Raw genomic sequence first — 15,565 nt, 5'->3', positions numbered from 1 at the left:
GACTTCTCTTGCCTGTTAATCGCCTTATGGCACAACTCAGCTCATTAACAAACTCATTTCGTGGATGAGTTGCACATGAAGCTCTAAAGTAATCCATACTTATGAAGTCCCAAGAGATGTACATCAACGGCTCTTAGCTTATTAAGCTAGGAATTGTAAGTTGAAAAATGTTTTTTACTAATACTCTCTCACGATGGCAAGAAAGTCAAACTTTCGGAGCGAAGCAATGAGTAGAACAGTAAAAGAGATGAATTTGTTGAAAATGAAAATTTCAATCTAAATAAATAGGTGGTCTACTAGGGTGCATTTGGTATTGTTTTCAAAACCTGTTCTCTGTTTCAAAACAGAAGTACAGAAAATCTGTTTTCTGTATTGTACCAAAATATTTTGTGGCAAAATTTCACCTAGTGGGAGAAGTCATTAGATTTAGAACGTTATCAGTACAACGTCAATTAGTAACGGATAAAGTGGGCCAAGCTTGTCTATTGTTTATCACTTTATCAGAAATAAGTAAAATTTCCTAAAAGCAATTGCAGCCATGATCTAATTGATAACAGTAGGGTGATAAGGACAAGAAGAGGAATCCAACGGCAATTGATTGCCCAACCATATCGCTGGTTCCCACCTAATCGATTGATTGGGTGACTGAAAATTGGTCACTTGATTGCATTTGGTACTCATGGAGATTCATCGACCAAGACGCAGCATGCACGGGCACAAAGTCACTCCCATTCCAGACAGCATTGTTTCGTTCCACCCAAATTGTCCAAGCAGCCATGAAGAAAATATCTAGCTGTTGCGCTCGAAGTACCTCCATCATGTCCAATATCCAACCAGATAAAGAGGACGACTGGTGATTTCTAGCTTTAAGGCCCAACGTACTGTATAACCAAAAGCAAGCCACCACATTGCAATTTTTAAATAAATGTAAATCAGTTTCCAACTCTCCTTCGCAAAAAGCGCAAACCTGGTTTGGAAGCTGGACATGTCTCCTTGCCAGTGCCTCTTTTGTTGGAACAATGCCACGCGCAAACCTCCAAATGAAGCTTTTGACCTTAGGCTGTATCCGTGCCCTGCAAAACATGGAAACATAAACTCCTCATGTCACTATTACTCGACGAGGTAGAGGCCTGAAGAATTAGAGAGGACATCTTCCAAGCAACATGATACCCACTCTTCACATTGTACAAGCCATTTTTAGTGAAGTGCCACACAACTCTATCCATCGGGTTTCTGACACTCAGAGGAATCTAACAAATCAACTGAACCTCTTCCGGAGTGAACAACTCAGACATCCATTCCTTGGTTTGTGGATGTCCATGACAGGTGATATAGACCTGATCGAAAGTATGTGGCCTTGGAACCCATGCATCACACCATACTGAAATATTGTTGCCTGTTCCAACCTAATAACGAATACCCTACTCAAGAACCTCCCTTCCTCTTATAAAACTTTTCCATGTATAAGAGTCTCCCGGGTTAGCATACGCATGCATAAAATCTGAATAGGGGTAGTATTTAGCTTTAAGGGTTTTAGCTAGCAGGGAATCCGGGTACCTCATCAACCCCCAGCCTTGCTTAATTTGCTAAGAGAGCATGATTGAAAGCCACCATATTTTGATTCTTTTGAAACCCACGAAAGCCAATGAATCTTCTTATCCTTCTCAGAATCAGCCCCACCAAAACTCTGCCATACACCTATGCATCTCCTAGCAAAGATGTTTTGGTAACTGAAAACAACTCATAACATAAGTAGGTATCGATTGCATAACCGACTTAGTCATCACCTCCTTTCTTGCCGCACTGAGGGTTTTATCTTTCTAACTCTTCATCTTATTCTTTTTTTTCAATTTTTAAGGGGCAAAATTGAAATTGAATCTGTGGATTAATTAGTAAAATAGAATAGAATACGTAATACTCTATAAAGGAGTAGTAATTAGTAAATCAATGATAACTCGAGTAAAAAAATTACATGTTCAATGTCCCCAATCAGTAACATAACTACTATTAGAGGTTCACATAACATACTACATGAAACCTAAGGTACAACAATGTTAAATAAAAAACAAAGATAGTATCATATATTTAAATCATGATTTGACTTTTTTTTTCTTTTGTCAAACATTCCTGATCTATAAGTAGACAAGAAAATCTTGATAAGGAGGGGAAACAACGACCATACAAATAATATGACTGGAAAACTAGTAAACAAAATACTTAGTGTAATAATCCATGCTTTTCTGTCAAGCATAATGATAAGCGCGCAAGAAAATGCAATCATCATGCTGGAAATAGAGAAAAACAGGGTGATTAGGCCGATCATCATCTTTGTGGGTAAAGATTTGAGGAAATCATCTTCTGCATAACGTGAGGTGAGTATTCCCAAGAATGTAATTACTGAACTTGTAGAAGAAACAAGTGATATAGTATCTGAAACTATAAAAACGTTGAACAACTTGTGATCTAGAAACAAAGGAAGGCCTGTGTTACCATCATTTCCACCAGGAACTGTGAAAGCTGCAGCAAACATCATTGTAATAATAAGAGCACCTACAACTGTACAAGAAGTTGCTGTTCCTTTTGTTGAATTTTCTGCATCCTCTATCAATTTCTTGTGATTCTTGGTAAATAGTTCACGTGCTGTTAAACCGTCAAAACGATTTCGATATTCATGCATTTCGGGAGGTACAACACTTTCCACCTTCTACATTAAATTGAATAAAGAAACCATATGACCACAAATAGAAATGGTAAATAGTTTATCGGACCACAAATCCTTCAACGTTTATATTTTTAAGGTAAGCTAAATGTGTATATTATATGAGCAAACTTTACAATTCTTCCATAATTTCGTTTGCACGTATTAGTTTAGTTAAAAATAATATCAACCACTCTTAAATGTTATTTTGATATTTTCTTACAAAACTTATTACGTTGTCTGACTATCTTAGGACACGATGTGGTAAAGGATCTATGGTTCATCTTGATATTGGTTGCGAGATTGTATCGTCACACTCGAGATCAGGGGCGAAGCCACGTTGGGGCACGGTGGGTCCCGTGCCCCTGTGAGATTTTGATATATATACAAATTTGGTTTCATAATAACTTGGAGTGCTATCTTGCTGTAGTGGTAGAGGCTTATTCTTGTCTTGGGCTGGTCTCTGGTTCGATTGTTGGTAGCAGCAATCTGCTAATTTTTTTTTTCTTTCTTTTGTTTTTTTAACATTAATACTATTATTTATTCTCAGCAATGTGCTAATTGTTTTTTTATTTCTTTCTTTTTCTAACATTAATACCATTATTTCTTCTCAGAAAAAAAAAATTAATAGTATTCTTTCATATAGTTTTAAAGTTCAAAGATAAATTATATTTCCATTATGAAAAATTGTCTAAAATCTAAAAACTATAAGTTTGATTAATAAAATATGTAATCTAAAAAAATATTGATCTTTTTTAGTTCAAAAATAAATACTGATCTTTCCCTAACCTTATTCTAATTATTATTTTTATTACAATTTTGATATATTTTAAGTTTAAGTTTCAATTTTAAAAAAAAAAAAAAATTTTAAAACTTTTGAGTGTCTCAGTTGAGATCATTTTCTGGCTCCGCCACTGCTCGAGATTGGTCAGCTATCTGTAACTTGGAGAAAATAGGGATAATCCTCGTTAGAGTTTGAGCGTCATTAGCTCATGGTATATGTAATTGCTGCAACTTTTTTGGTTTGCGGAGGGAGTTTAACTTACAATCCACTCATTAGTTGGTTCTAGAGGTGGTTCCTATGAGGATCTCTATCAATTGGCCGCATGTATCATTGCTGGTGAGGCGTTTTTCTCCTAAGACCAACCATCGACTTCAGGCCCTACTTCTTCAACAACGGTGGTTTGGTGATGATCATTAATGCTTCAAAGGTGGTGTCGTCATACTCCTTCATGGTTGTCATGATCCTTTTGGGTTGGTATGTTGTTGGCAGTTCATCTTTTGGGTCCTCTAATCGGCAGGACGTTAGGCATCAAAACTCCTACTGTTCGACATATCGATGTTTGGGTGGGAGGGTTGGTATAGCTCGGGATGGTGGTCACACTTGGTGGTTCACTACTACAGAAGATGAAACACATGACACCTCTCATACGACGCCACACTGTTTTTCGTGATGTGAATGATTTTTCATTTTTGGGATGACGGTTTTAAAATATCCGTCTTCTAATATAAATTCAACTAGCGGGTGTTTTTGGTGCTGGAATTATGAATAGTTTCAGAAGACGATTATAAATGGAAGCGTGGTGTGATACTAAGCAGGTTATAGGCGCAACAAGTTTCCCACCATTTGGCACCACTTAAATTTCCTCAGCATGTAGTGGCAATACTACAATTAGTTTAAAACCGTGGTATGAATCTATAGATTTGCAAGTGCAGAACATTCCCTCCAACCAAATTATTTCAACACTAAAAAGAAAAAATTCATTCATTCAGACCAAAATACCCACGATGCTATTCAGACCAAATTATTTCAACACTTAAAAAAAAAAGGGTTAACTACAAAGCACTACCAGACAATAGATTTTTTGACAACAAAGTCCACAACCTTTTCCCTTATACAATTAAGGACACACACTATTCTCCTTTTACCTCTTTTTGTTCTTTACACAGTATCAGCTTATATTTTACTTTTCCAGACTAAACACAATATCAGCCTAAGGACTAGCCTTCAACATGCCACAACTTCGCCTAACGACTTCCTGTTTAAGCGGCTACTATCAGGGCGGAATCACTGCTGCCTTAGTATGATAAGAGTCAGCTTTTAAAATAAAATAGAAAGCTTGCTACTGCTTACTAACTGCTACTGTTACCAAAACATAAATGCAGAAACAGCAAAATATTTTTGTGACGGGGTACTGAGCACAAACTGAATTTATTTATTCAAACATAAATACAGATACAGAACCCAGAGCCTCACTCTTGGGCAAACAGCTAGAAGCTGCTTAGCTACTTATAACTTGATTACAAATACTTACTTGGAATCAGAGGCACACTTGCATAAAGAGATTTATATAAAACCTGCTACTGCTGCTACTATGGCTTCCTTATTTTTGAGAGAATCTGATTCTGCTCAATTTTCGAATATTAGACTGATGTTTTCTACTTCGAATGCCCTCTAAGGGAAGCTAAACCTCCTTATATAGGGAGCGGAACTCAAATTACAATTCAAAACAACAAAATGTACAGAACGACTCCGTGATTTCCTGCTTTCCTTAGTGCTCCTGCTGGTGGAGGTCGGCCGGGGAAAAAGCAGATTCCTTTAGGTGAAATGTTTTTCACCTGCTTTTTGAAAAGCAAAATTCACTTTTGGGAAAAATCCAAAAGGACTTTCGGTGTTTTCTACACCTGCTGCTTCACATGTTCTCATCGGTTTCTGAATTGTGACCAAGGACAAACGAGTCGTTATCTGCCTGGGCCATCCTTACTGTTGTTGCATTGTCTTCGACATCTGTATCAACATACATCTTGTAGTGGTTGTCAGTTTCAAGTTTTTCCACCCATCGTAAGCATGCCAGTGTCGAATCTATCTCTTTTCTGGTAAGAGATAGGAATAAGTCACTGCTGACTACGTCAGGATGATCGTAAGCAGTGATGATAATTTTTTCTCCTGCTGCCAGGAAGGTATTGTAGGTATCCTCAGAGATGATCTTTTTGATATATTCTAGAGTCATGGCCTTCATCCACGGGATGCTTGAGTTTGGTTGGCCATTGTACCCTACACAGGCTGGTTGAAGATATTTCCTTTGAATAATTCTTACATAATGATAAGGAGGAATATATTCAACTTCACCGTTTGCCTTCTGGATCCATTCTGGAGGAGTGGATCTGAACTTCAGTCGAAGCATACAGTCATTTTTTCTTACATTTTTAACTGTATTGACAATGATAGGCGGCAAACCTTTTAGATCATCATTTGTTTTAGTCCACAGATTATGGACAAAACCATTTTCAACAAGCCAGAGCTTATGTTCTTGAGGATGTTCACTCTGAACATTAACCAGGTATCTTCCAACATAAGGACCTGAAACAATAAAGAGAGTTGGAGGAACTAGGTCTTCTGGATTATGTCTTCCTATCAGACTATGGAATTCATGCCAGTCTGATTCATTAAGTGCCATGACAGGAACTCTAGCACTTTCTGGACTTTCAAGGAAGAGAATTTTTTCTTTTCTTACAGCACTCTGCTGTATATGACTTTCTTCAAATTGTGGTCTGGCGTTCTCATATAGTTCTTCAGCTAATGCAAAGAGTGCTGGGAACATTAGACCACTGCTTCTTTCTTGAAAAGCAAATAAGAGATTATCCAGGATTGCCTTCTGGTGATAAGCTAGTCTCCTGCCAGTTCTGAACACAGGAGTGTCAAAAGTTCTTAATTCATAATTAAAAACATTTATGACTCCAGTTGGAGTTGGTCTGTTTTTTGGCAAAGCAGCAGCCGTCAACGGTCTTGATGAGCCTTTACCGTCTGCCGTTTGAGACGGGCTAGCCAATCCTTTACCCTGGGATTGATCAGTTGAGGCTAGTCCTTTAGGACTTAGCAGAAACCTTTTAAGAACCTTTTCTTTGGTTTCCATAGGATCTTCTTGAAGCTCATGTTCTTTCCCAGTCCTTCTGCTTCTGGGATTACGACCTTCGTCGTCTTCTCTCTGGCTGAACATTGCCATTTCCCTGGTCAATGCGTCTGGAAGATAATTCTTGTTTCCTGCAATTAATTCAACATTATAATCATATTGGTTAAGAAATAATTGCCAGTTTGCTAATCTTCCTCTATCAGCAGCTTTATCAAGTTTGAAAATTTTGAAATTCTTTACTCTGGCACAATCGGTGCGGACAGTAAAGGGTTTTCCAAGAAAAGCTAGAGAATTTAAAATCGTTTTCTTAACAGCCAAAATTTCTTTTTCCCCTGTGGGATAATTTAGTTTTGCAGGGCTGAACTTGCCGCTACAAAATTTACAGATCTTTTCAATGTTAGTTCCAGGCGCCTTTGCCAGAACCACACCGGACCAATAATTATCGCTCGCATCTGTCTGGAGGATAATTTCATCATTCTCTTCTGGTTGTTGCAGAGGATGGAGGTTTTTGCAGAGATTTTTTATCTGCTTCACGATTTTTTCATCATCTTCTGTGAAGTTCCATTTTCTTTTGGAACTTGTCTTAGGAGATAACATTGCTGTTAACCCTGAGATTTTAGGGATGAAATCTCTCCCATAATTTATGACACCAAGGAATCTCTCTAGACTCTTAGCATCAGGAATTTTGTCTGGGAACTTCCAGATCTTTTCAAGAATATGAGGTTGGAGTTTTATTACTCCATTTTTGATGTTTATTCCTAGGAAATCAACTTCATCAAGGATAAAGAAGATTTTCTTTTCACCTAGGATGATTCCATGCTGAACTATCAGCTTTACTACCTCATGGAGGTGTTTCATGTGTTCTTCTTTGTTTTTGGAGAAGACTAGGATGTCATCTATGTAGACGACGCAAAACTCTGCCACATGCTTGAAGATGTTGTCCATCTTTCTTTAGAAGATTGAGGGAGCTTGCTTTAGACCAAAAGGCATTACTAACCATTCGTAATGGCCTTGTGGTGTTCCAAATGCAGTGAGAGGTATGCTCTCAGGATGCATCTTGACTTGCCAGAAACCCGACTTTGCATCGAACTTCGAAAAGACTTTGGCTCCTCTGAGCTGGTTAATCAATACTCTTACTTGAGCAATTTGATAACCGTCTTTGACAGTCTTTTTATTGACATCTCTGTAGTCAATAACCATTCTAGCTTTTCCTCGTAGGTTTTCTGCATGATTTCTCACGTAGAATGCTGGAGCATGATGAGGGCTAGTGGAAGGTTGAATTAATCTCTTGTTCAGGAGATCTTCAATATCTTTTCTGAATTCTTTTTGATCTTCCTCTTTGTAATGAGGAATGGCTTTAACATGGCAGATAGCATTCATGTCATGCAATTTCAATTCACAGACCACTGGGTCTTTTTCCCAAAACTTCTGAGGATTTGTATCCACATTTTGCTCTAGTGTTTTCTTGATTTTTTCAAGAGTGGGAATTTGCTGAGACTCAAGCTTGTTCTGAAAGTGTTTGAGGTTATGCTCATGGATGAAACTAGCTTCTTCATCTTCACTAGTTTCTTCTTCTTCTTCTTCTTCTGAAGATTCTTCAACAAGTAATTCTTCTTGTTGCTTGATTTGGAGTATGGGTTCGAATTTTGGTTTGTAGGGGGTAAGATCACCACTATTCTGTTGCGATCTCTGATACTGAGTAGTAAAACCGGGACCGACCACAGTTTTGGCTTGTGTGAGGCGGTCTGCCCAGAACACCCGTTCTCCTTTCCTGAAGCCTATCGCTTCTTCATCCTGAATGAATCGTTGTTGGAGAATAAAATCATTTCCCAACAAGAAATCAGATCCTTGGCCTTCAGATTGCCAAACATTCTGGATGATAAATGTTCCTCCACCAATGGTGATATGAACATTTTTTGCTACTTTTTTCATGGTGAGATGGCTTCCATCAAATGTAACACCAGTAGCAGACTTTTTCTTATCTTCTCTCCAGAGTTCATCTGGAATTGCAAATCTTTTTGCAACTGTAAAACCTGATCCATTATCTACAAAGGCATGTAGATGATATTTTCTGTAATCAGGGAATTTGAGTCCAATCTCTATGTAGTTGCTGTATCTACTTGTAGAGACGACTTTCGATTGATGAAGCTCATTTTCCTGAGCTTGTTCCTTTGGAATGAATGGTTTGCATTCTTCTTTTGGAACTTTTTCTGGATGAGGTGATTTATCAAAACTAGAAGGTTTTGTATCATCCCAGTTTGTAGGAATTATCTCTTTGATGTCTGGGTCACTGAACCATGACGGAGGGTCATATCTGACTTTATAATCAAACTTTCCTAATGGTTGGCCAAGTAGATCCCATGTTTCAGTAGCCTCTTGTCGTTCTAAGAGATGAACAGTTTCTGGTGGTTTCACCAGTTCTACCTTTTCTGGTATTTCAACCAGTTCAATATCTTCATCGATTTTTTCTTCATCGATGATTTCTTCCTTTTTCGAGGAAGATGGTTCCATGGTTTCCTGGAACAGAGTTTCCACTTCTTTCGCCTTTTGTTCAGCGAAATATTCTTCATATTCTTGCTCAACCAACTGGCTGACAAGACCATTTTTGGTTTTTCTTCTTGCTTCAGCTATGAAGCATTCTTTATGATAAGTCTTCTTGGACTCTTTACAAAACATAGGGAGACCATTCTTTTCATGACATAAGCAGTAGTCACAAACGAATGTACCAGGGTTCACCTGATAAGAAGACATGAAGGATTCTGTCTTGCTTTCTTCCCAATTTTTGATTCTCAAAACATTCATTTGTCTGGATTCGAAGTACTCTACTTCAGAATCGATCTCAGACTCATCTGATGAAATTTCTTCTTCAGACCAGGCAGAGTAGACTGACCTGTCATCATCTTCATCATCAGAATAGGCTATTTCGTAGCCTTTCATGTTTGCTACCTCTACTATTTGCTCATATTCTTCGAAGAGAGCTTTAGTAGATCTTTTACCCTTTTCAGGGCATTCATTGGCATAGTGCCCTTCAGCTTTACATAACCAACATCTGCAAGCTTTCTTGCTTGGTTGTTTATGCTGATGAGTATTCTTCTTTTTCTTGAAGAATTTCTTTTTAGGATCTTCATCCTTTTGTTTCTTGTAATTGGAACTCTTATTGAATTTCCAATCTCTTTTCTGATTACTCTTTTTGAATTTTTTAGAGTAATATTTTTCTTTTTTCGTCTTTCTGTGGAATTTGGATTCATGACATCCCCAGTTTGTGGGCATATCCAGTATTCCATAACATAAATTTTCAACTCCTTTGAGTTGTTTCTTGGCCATCTTAGCTCTAAGATTGGCTTTGCATTGCTCCTTCAGTAATTGCCGGATTCTGTCGGCAATTCCTCCAACTGAAAATCTTTCAATTGGTTTTTCAGCTATGCTTTCTCTCACAGCTGTTCTCCATGGTTCAGGGAGTTTTCTGTGCAACAGATTAACTAGATCAGTATTCTCTAGTTCACCAATTGTACAGTAATATTCCTGAAACTCATTCAGGTATTCTTCGAAATATCTCATGTCACAGATCTTGAGAGCATAGATATTCGATTTTGCCGTTTCTTTGGCTTTTTCACTCAGATTTGAAAGATCTCCACAGAACTGATCGTACAGTGGTACTGCAAAATCATACGGAGATTTTGAATTTTTGATTTCTTCAAGCCAGTCTCTTCCTCTGGCAGTTTCTTTGAAGGATAGGTAATACTTTTTTGCTACTCCAGTGAGAGTAGTTTCATAGTACACCTGCAGATCTGGTGCTTCAAATTTGCCAAGGGTGAGTGCAGAAGCCATCATCAGGCTATCTACCCATTGGTCAATGGTTTTTCTTTTATCTAGACTCTTATCTAGATTTAACCAGATGCCGTAGTTCGTGATAGGAACTCTAGGCAGATTGTCCTCTGGGACAAATCTTTGGGAATTTCTTTCTCCTTTTTTACCCGTGGGGGCTTTCTGTAATGGGAGTTTTACCTTCCCTTTTTCTCTGCTAATGAAAGTTCTGGAGCTTTCTCCTTCTTCCATTTCAATATCCTGATAAGGAAAGACTTTTCTCGTCTTTTTGATTTTGAATTCTTTCATTTCCTCGATTAGTTTTTCTAATCGTTCAGAATTTTCACAATTCTCAGCTTCTTTATAGAGTTCATAGAGCCTCTCAGCTCTGCACATATTGACTGGTCTGTTCAGATCAGCCTCCAATTCTTCTTCAGAAATTGGTTCTTCAATAGTGGGTTTTATACCACTGACACTAGCTTCCCTAGTGCTGTAGCTTCTTCTCAGAAGATTATTCTTGTTTATCCTGAGGTTCTCAGGACAGACATCACTTTTTCTGTGATTGTCAAAATTAAGACTAATTTCTCCAGTCTTTCTACTCTCGTAGATCTTTGCTTTTGCTCTTTCCGGCTGCTTTTTTGGACCGGATAATTTCCATTCAAGAGGAAAAGTCACTTCATTCCAAGTAACCTTGTGGATCTGTTGTGAATGGTTCTTCTGATTGGTGAGGAATCCAGTAGTAAGACCTGGGATATTCGTTATCCTTGTCTTAGGGGCTACTGTAGTACTCATCAATTTATAGTATATTCTATATACTATAGCAAGTTCTTGCATATCTTCTTTCATAGATATGCCATCTGTCTTGACTCTCAGTCGTAGACAATGAGCTGCATCTTTCAAGCTGGTGGTGAAGTTGGGGAAGCAGTTGAAATACGCTACTTGATCACATAAGGATGCTTCGAGTGTTCCCAACAAACTAGCTTGGAAGTCTGTTAACCTGTTGTCCTGTAGAACACATAGGACCGAACAGTTTATGCCTTCACGTGCAAGCAGATTTATGCCTACTTGGACTGCTCCAATATGCATAAATTGATATTTTTTTGCTTGAGCTCTAGCAACTTCTGAAGGAGTGATTAATAGAAGATCAGTCTCTCCACCTGCTGTAGCGGGGGTTGTGATTTCCAGTAGTTTAAAATAATGGCTATCCATTAGATCAAACTTTCCCCTTTTGTAGATTTGTTTAAAATCTAATTTTGGGATTGAGGAGTTTTTTACCTCTTGTTTAATTTCATTGAATTCGAACTCTTCAGCATTAAGGAGCTGTACTCCTTTCTTTTTTCCAAAGATGCTTAACATTTTCATTTCTCTTTTTTCCGGGTTTTCATACCGGATACTAGTCTGACTAGTAGATGGTTCCAGAAAAATCATGTTTGGAACACGATTTGTGTCTGGTTTTTCTAATGGTTTGAATCCATTAGTTTTCTTTTTTACTGTAGGCCCTTTCTTGTCCTTCAGTATATTTTTCATAGATTCCAGCGTTTTTTGCTGTTCATTGATTTTTCTACTGACGACTGTCAGCTTTTCTTCTTCCGTTTTTGGAAGTTCTTTGATATAATCCAGTTTGTTTTCCAATCTTTCCAATTGGTGGATTATAGCAGGTAATTTTTCTAGATGAGTTTGACATCTAGATATTTCTAGTAACAACTTCTGATATTTCTCATCAGAAGATTTCAATAGAGAATTTATTTTCTCTAATAACAATTCTGACATTGTCCCCATTAAGGAGGGGTTCTCCTTGAGCTATTTTACGAGCTCTGATACCAGTGATGTGCGGATCTAACCAATGCTCAAATAATCAAGAGGTTTTTGTTCCTCTTCCAGAACATCTAAGAGATTATCTATATCCTCTTCTATTCTATAGATTCTAGTCTGTAGTCTATAGATAATATCCCAGTAATTGGGAGAATCTCTACTAAGATTATCTCTATAGGTTTTTAATTTTCTCAATTTCTCTCTTTCCTTTTGCAGTTCCTTAGTAGTAATTTTGCAGATAGCAATCAACTCAAGTCTATCAACAATCGAAATTATGAATGGTAAAAATAACCGTTTACCTTCGAGTATAGAGGATGGACTTATATCTGCAATATGGTTAAACAAACAAATTCAAAAGCATGGGCCCACTACGCTCCGTCAATTTTATTTTTACCAAAGGAAGAGATAACTATTAAGGAAAGTAAAAGACTTACTAAAGACAAAATGTCCTTAAGTGTAAACTTTTGTCCTTAGATGTATAAAATCAAAAGTGGAGGAGTTATTTGTGTTTTGGACTTCTACTAAGGGGGTCTTTGTAGTTTGCTAAAAAAAAAATTCATTCAGACCAAACTAATGCCTGCAACTAATGCCCACACTACCCCGAGTCCCCGACTTAGCATTCACTCCACAAAACCCCACAGCTAACCCCAACTCACTCCGACTCTCTCGCTCTCCGACTCACTCCATAGCTTCCCCGACTCACTCACAACCCTAAATCCACCGCCTCTGAAGCCCCTACTCTCTGGTGCGAAGCATTCGAAGCCCTAAATCGGAGATTTTCTTCGAATCCGGTAAGCCATAAAATTTGGGGGTTCTGGTTTCTTGTCCTCTCTTCCTTTTGATTTCACAAATCACACTATTGATGTCGGGTTTTTCAGTTTTGATTTCAGGTTTTGATTAACTGAAGGATTTCGAGTTCGTCACAAATGACACTTTTGATTTGGGGTTTTGATTAACTGGAGATTTTCAGCTTTTGATTCCTTGAAGAATGAAACTTTGAGCCATCACTTGACTATGTAACTTTGAAGCGTAAAGGTTTGTAGTTTCTGTTTGTGAAGGTGAAATTGCTTGTAATATCGATTCAGTTCTTTTAATCTGTTGTTATGTATATTGGGAACTTATTTTGGCGTGGGTTCTTTTGTTTGATTGGATATTTTGATTAGGTACTTTTTGAGGAAGTTGACGAAAGTGAAGAAGAGCAGTGGACAAATCTTGGCCATCAATGAGGTATTTATCTTACATTTATGTCAATATAGTGCTTACTCTTTGAGCTAACATGAGTCTGTTATTTTACCAATTGTGGGTTGGCTTCTTAAATTTGTTCCATGTTTGAAATCAAAATTGGGTTTAGTTTATGCTTGCCAAGAACTGAATTGCTCGTTTGTTATTGCAATGATGATAAATGTCAATCCAAGCTCATTATGAGACCTTAACCTAGAATCTATGTGTTTTGGGCTGTGGTTGTTAGTACGATTCATTGCAGTGTTGTGGGTGGTTTTGGAGGGTCATTGTGGAGTGAAGGAGTGGAAATTGGTGGCATCGTGTTGGGATCTTATTTGGAACTTTGGTGGTTTTATTTTATTTTATTTTTTGGCGGTGTGAGCCTGTGAGGTTTTTTGTTGTTTGGTTTTGTTTGTTTCTGGTGAAGTTTTGAAGCTTTTGAATGGTGTTAGTTATGGTTGTGAAGTTGTGATTATGTTTTATGATGAATGTGAAATGGGTTTTGAGATTGGCTTTTGCAGTGGGGTTGCGTCGATTTTAGTCTGGGATTCGAAAAGGGATTTGGGGTTGATTGTTTTTGTTATTATGGGTTTGATGAGTCAGGCTCTGTATGATGAGTATTGTTTTGGCTTTGCTTGGTTTCAAGAAATATATTATTTACTTGCTCAATGACCTGTTTTAAAGGGTCAATTTTTTTTATTTTTTTTCACTTTTTTTTTCTTTCTCCGTATGGCCATCTGTATCTTTGGAATTAGGTATTATTCTTTCTCCACTCATTTATTCATCTTGGCAACCTCCTATTTATAGAATTGTAGGGTCAGCATCTTTTGTTGTGTATATTTTAAATGCTGAGTTGTGTGGTGCTTTTGTCAATTGTTGTTGTATCCTTTCTTTATGTTAAATGAAAGTTGCCTTTGTGGTAAATAAAAATTGAATGAAAGTTGTGTTTGTGAATTTTTTCGGCTTCTAAGAGGTTTTTGTACAAATTGGTTTAAGACCAAAATTGGTATGCAAATTTCTTTGGTCTGTTCTTTGCCTTTTGACAAAAATTGGTTTTGATTCTCTTTATGTTTTCCTTCATTGCAAGGGTGATATCGATTGGAAATTGAAGTTGAAAGGTTGATGTTGATTGGAAGGAAACTCTTAAGACGCTGCTGGAAACTCAAACTCAAAGGTATTTTGCTGAATGCTCAAACATTATTTTCTTATATGTGTTGCACAGCATGTTGTATTATAGTGTCATTGGCTAGGTTAATGATGGATTTGGATTATGAACGTTTATGTCTTGTAGGTCTGATAATGAAAATTGTTATTTGCATGTGTTGTGGACTTAGCAATCATATATAGTTTGTTTGTTGTTGTTATGTTTGCTTAGATGGATGATAGGTCTTGGATGCATGCGGATAGAAGATCTTTAGCTTATTAGTTAGGGGTGGGAAGTTTCTTGAAGTTTGCCGTAGAAAATGGGAAAGATTGTAACAACATGCCTTGTCTGTGTAGTAAATGTGGGAATATGGATGACTTTCCAATCTCTGTTATTAAGACTCATCTATATTATAATGGGGTAGATGAAAGTTATAAGATATGGAAGTGGCATGGGGAGAAAGTAGATATGACATCAAGTAGTAGTGAAGATGTAGACTCTTGTTCGATTGAATCTGACTCGGTGGATGGGAATGTTGGGCCAGATTGTACTGTAGAGATGGACGGGTCTGATAATGACGATGAGTTTTCATCAGAGAGCAATGAGTTTGTTGGGGATGCAAATAAACCATTGTACTCTGGCTGCACTCGATTCAGCAAGTTGAGTGTCCTAGTGAAGTTGTATAATTTAAAAGTTAAACATGGAATGAGTGATGCTGCTTATTCTGATTGGCTGATTGCTTTCGGGGAGCATCTTCCCGAATGTAATGAAATCCCTACTTCTGTTTACGAGGCAAAGAAGACTTTGGGAGCATTAGGGATGGATTATAGGAAGATACATGCTTGCCCTAATGATTGCATTTTGTATAGAAAACAGTACATAGATGAAGTCAATTGTTCTACATATGGCGTGTCTAGGTGGAAAGAAGGAAAAAATTCAAAATTTAGGGAAGGTGTACCCGTTAAGGTACTCTGG

At 37.5% G+C, this 15,565-nt stretch overlaps 2 protein-coding genes across 5 annotated transcripts in view; both read right to left on the bottom strand.

Moving 5' to 3' along the window:
• Positions 1-415: 415 nt before the first annotated feature.
• Positions 416-1,311, bottom strand: LOC121050574. Its single transcript, XM_040511174.1, has 3 exons — positions 1,175-1,311; positions 968-1,073; positions 416-881 (listed from the first exon to the last, which is right to left on the bottom strand). The coding sequence occupies exons 1-3, from the start codon at positions 1,224-1,226 to the stop codon at positions 626-628; spliced, it is 414 nt and encodes a 137-aa protein (XP_040367108.1). The 5' UTR covers positions 1,227-1,311; the 3' UTR covers positions 416-625.
• Positions 1,312-1,464: 153 nt separating this feature from the next.
• The window catches only part of LOC112175836, a 62,566-nt gene continuing 48,465 nt past the window's right edge, over positions 1,465-15,565 (bottom strand). For 3 of the 4 annotated variants that reach the window (XM_040511171.1, XM_040511172.1, XM_024313587.2), the window contains one exon: positions 1,465-2,704. In XM_040511171.1, the coding sequence (XP_040367105.1) occupies positions 2,078-2,704 (627 nt within the window). In that variant the 3' untranslated portion in view covers positions 1,465-2,077. Of the gene's footprint in view, positions 2,705-6,699; positions 6,741-15,565 lie in introns of those variants that run through there. The other variant, XM_040511173.1, reaches the window with a different exon arrangement.

This window comes from Rosa chinensis, chromosome 7 (assembly GCF_002994745.2).
Source record: "Rosa chinensis cultivar Old Blush chromosome 7, RchiOBHm-V2, whole genome shotgun sequence".
NCBI lineage: Eukaryota > Viridiplantae > Streptophyta > Magnoliopsida > Rosales > Rosaceae > Rosa > Rosa chinensis.
Note: the sequence above shows the minus strand (reverse complement) of the source record. Positions and strands in the feature narration are given on the sequence as shown.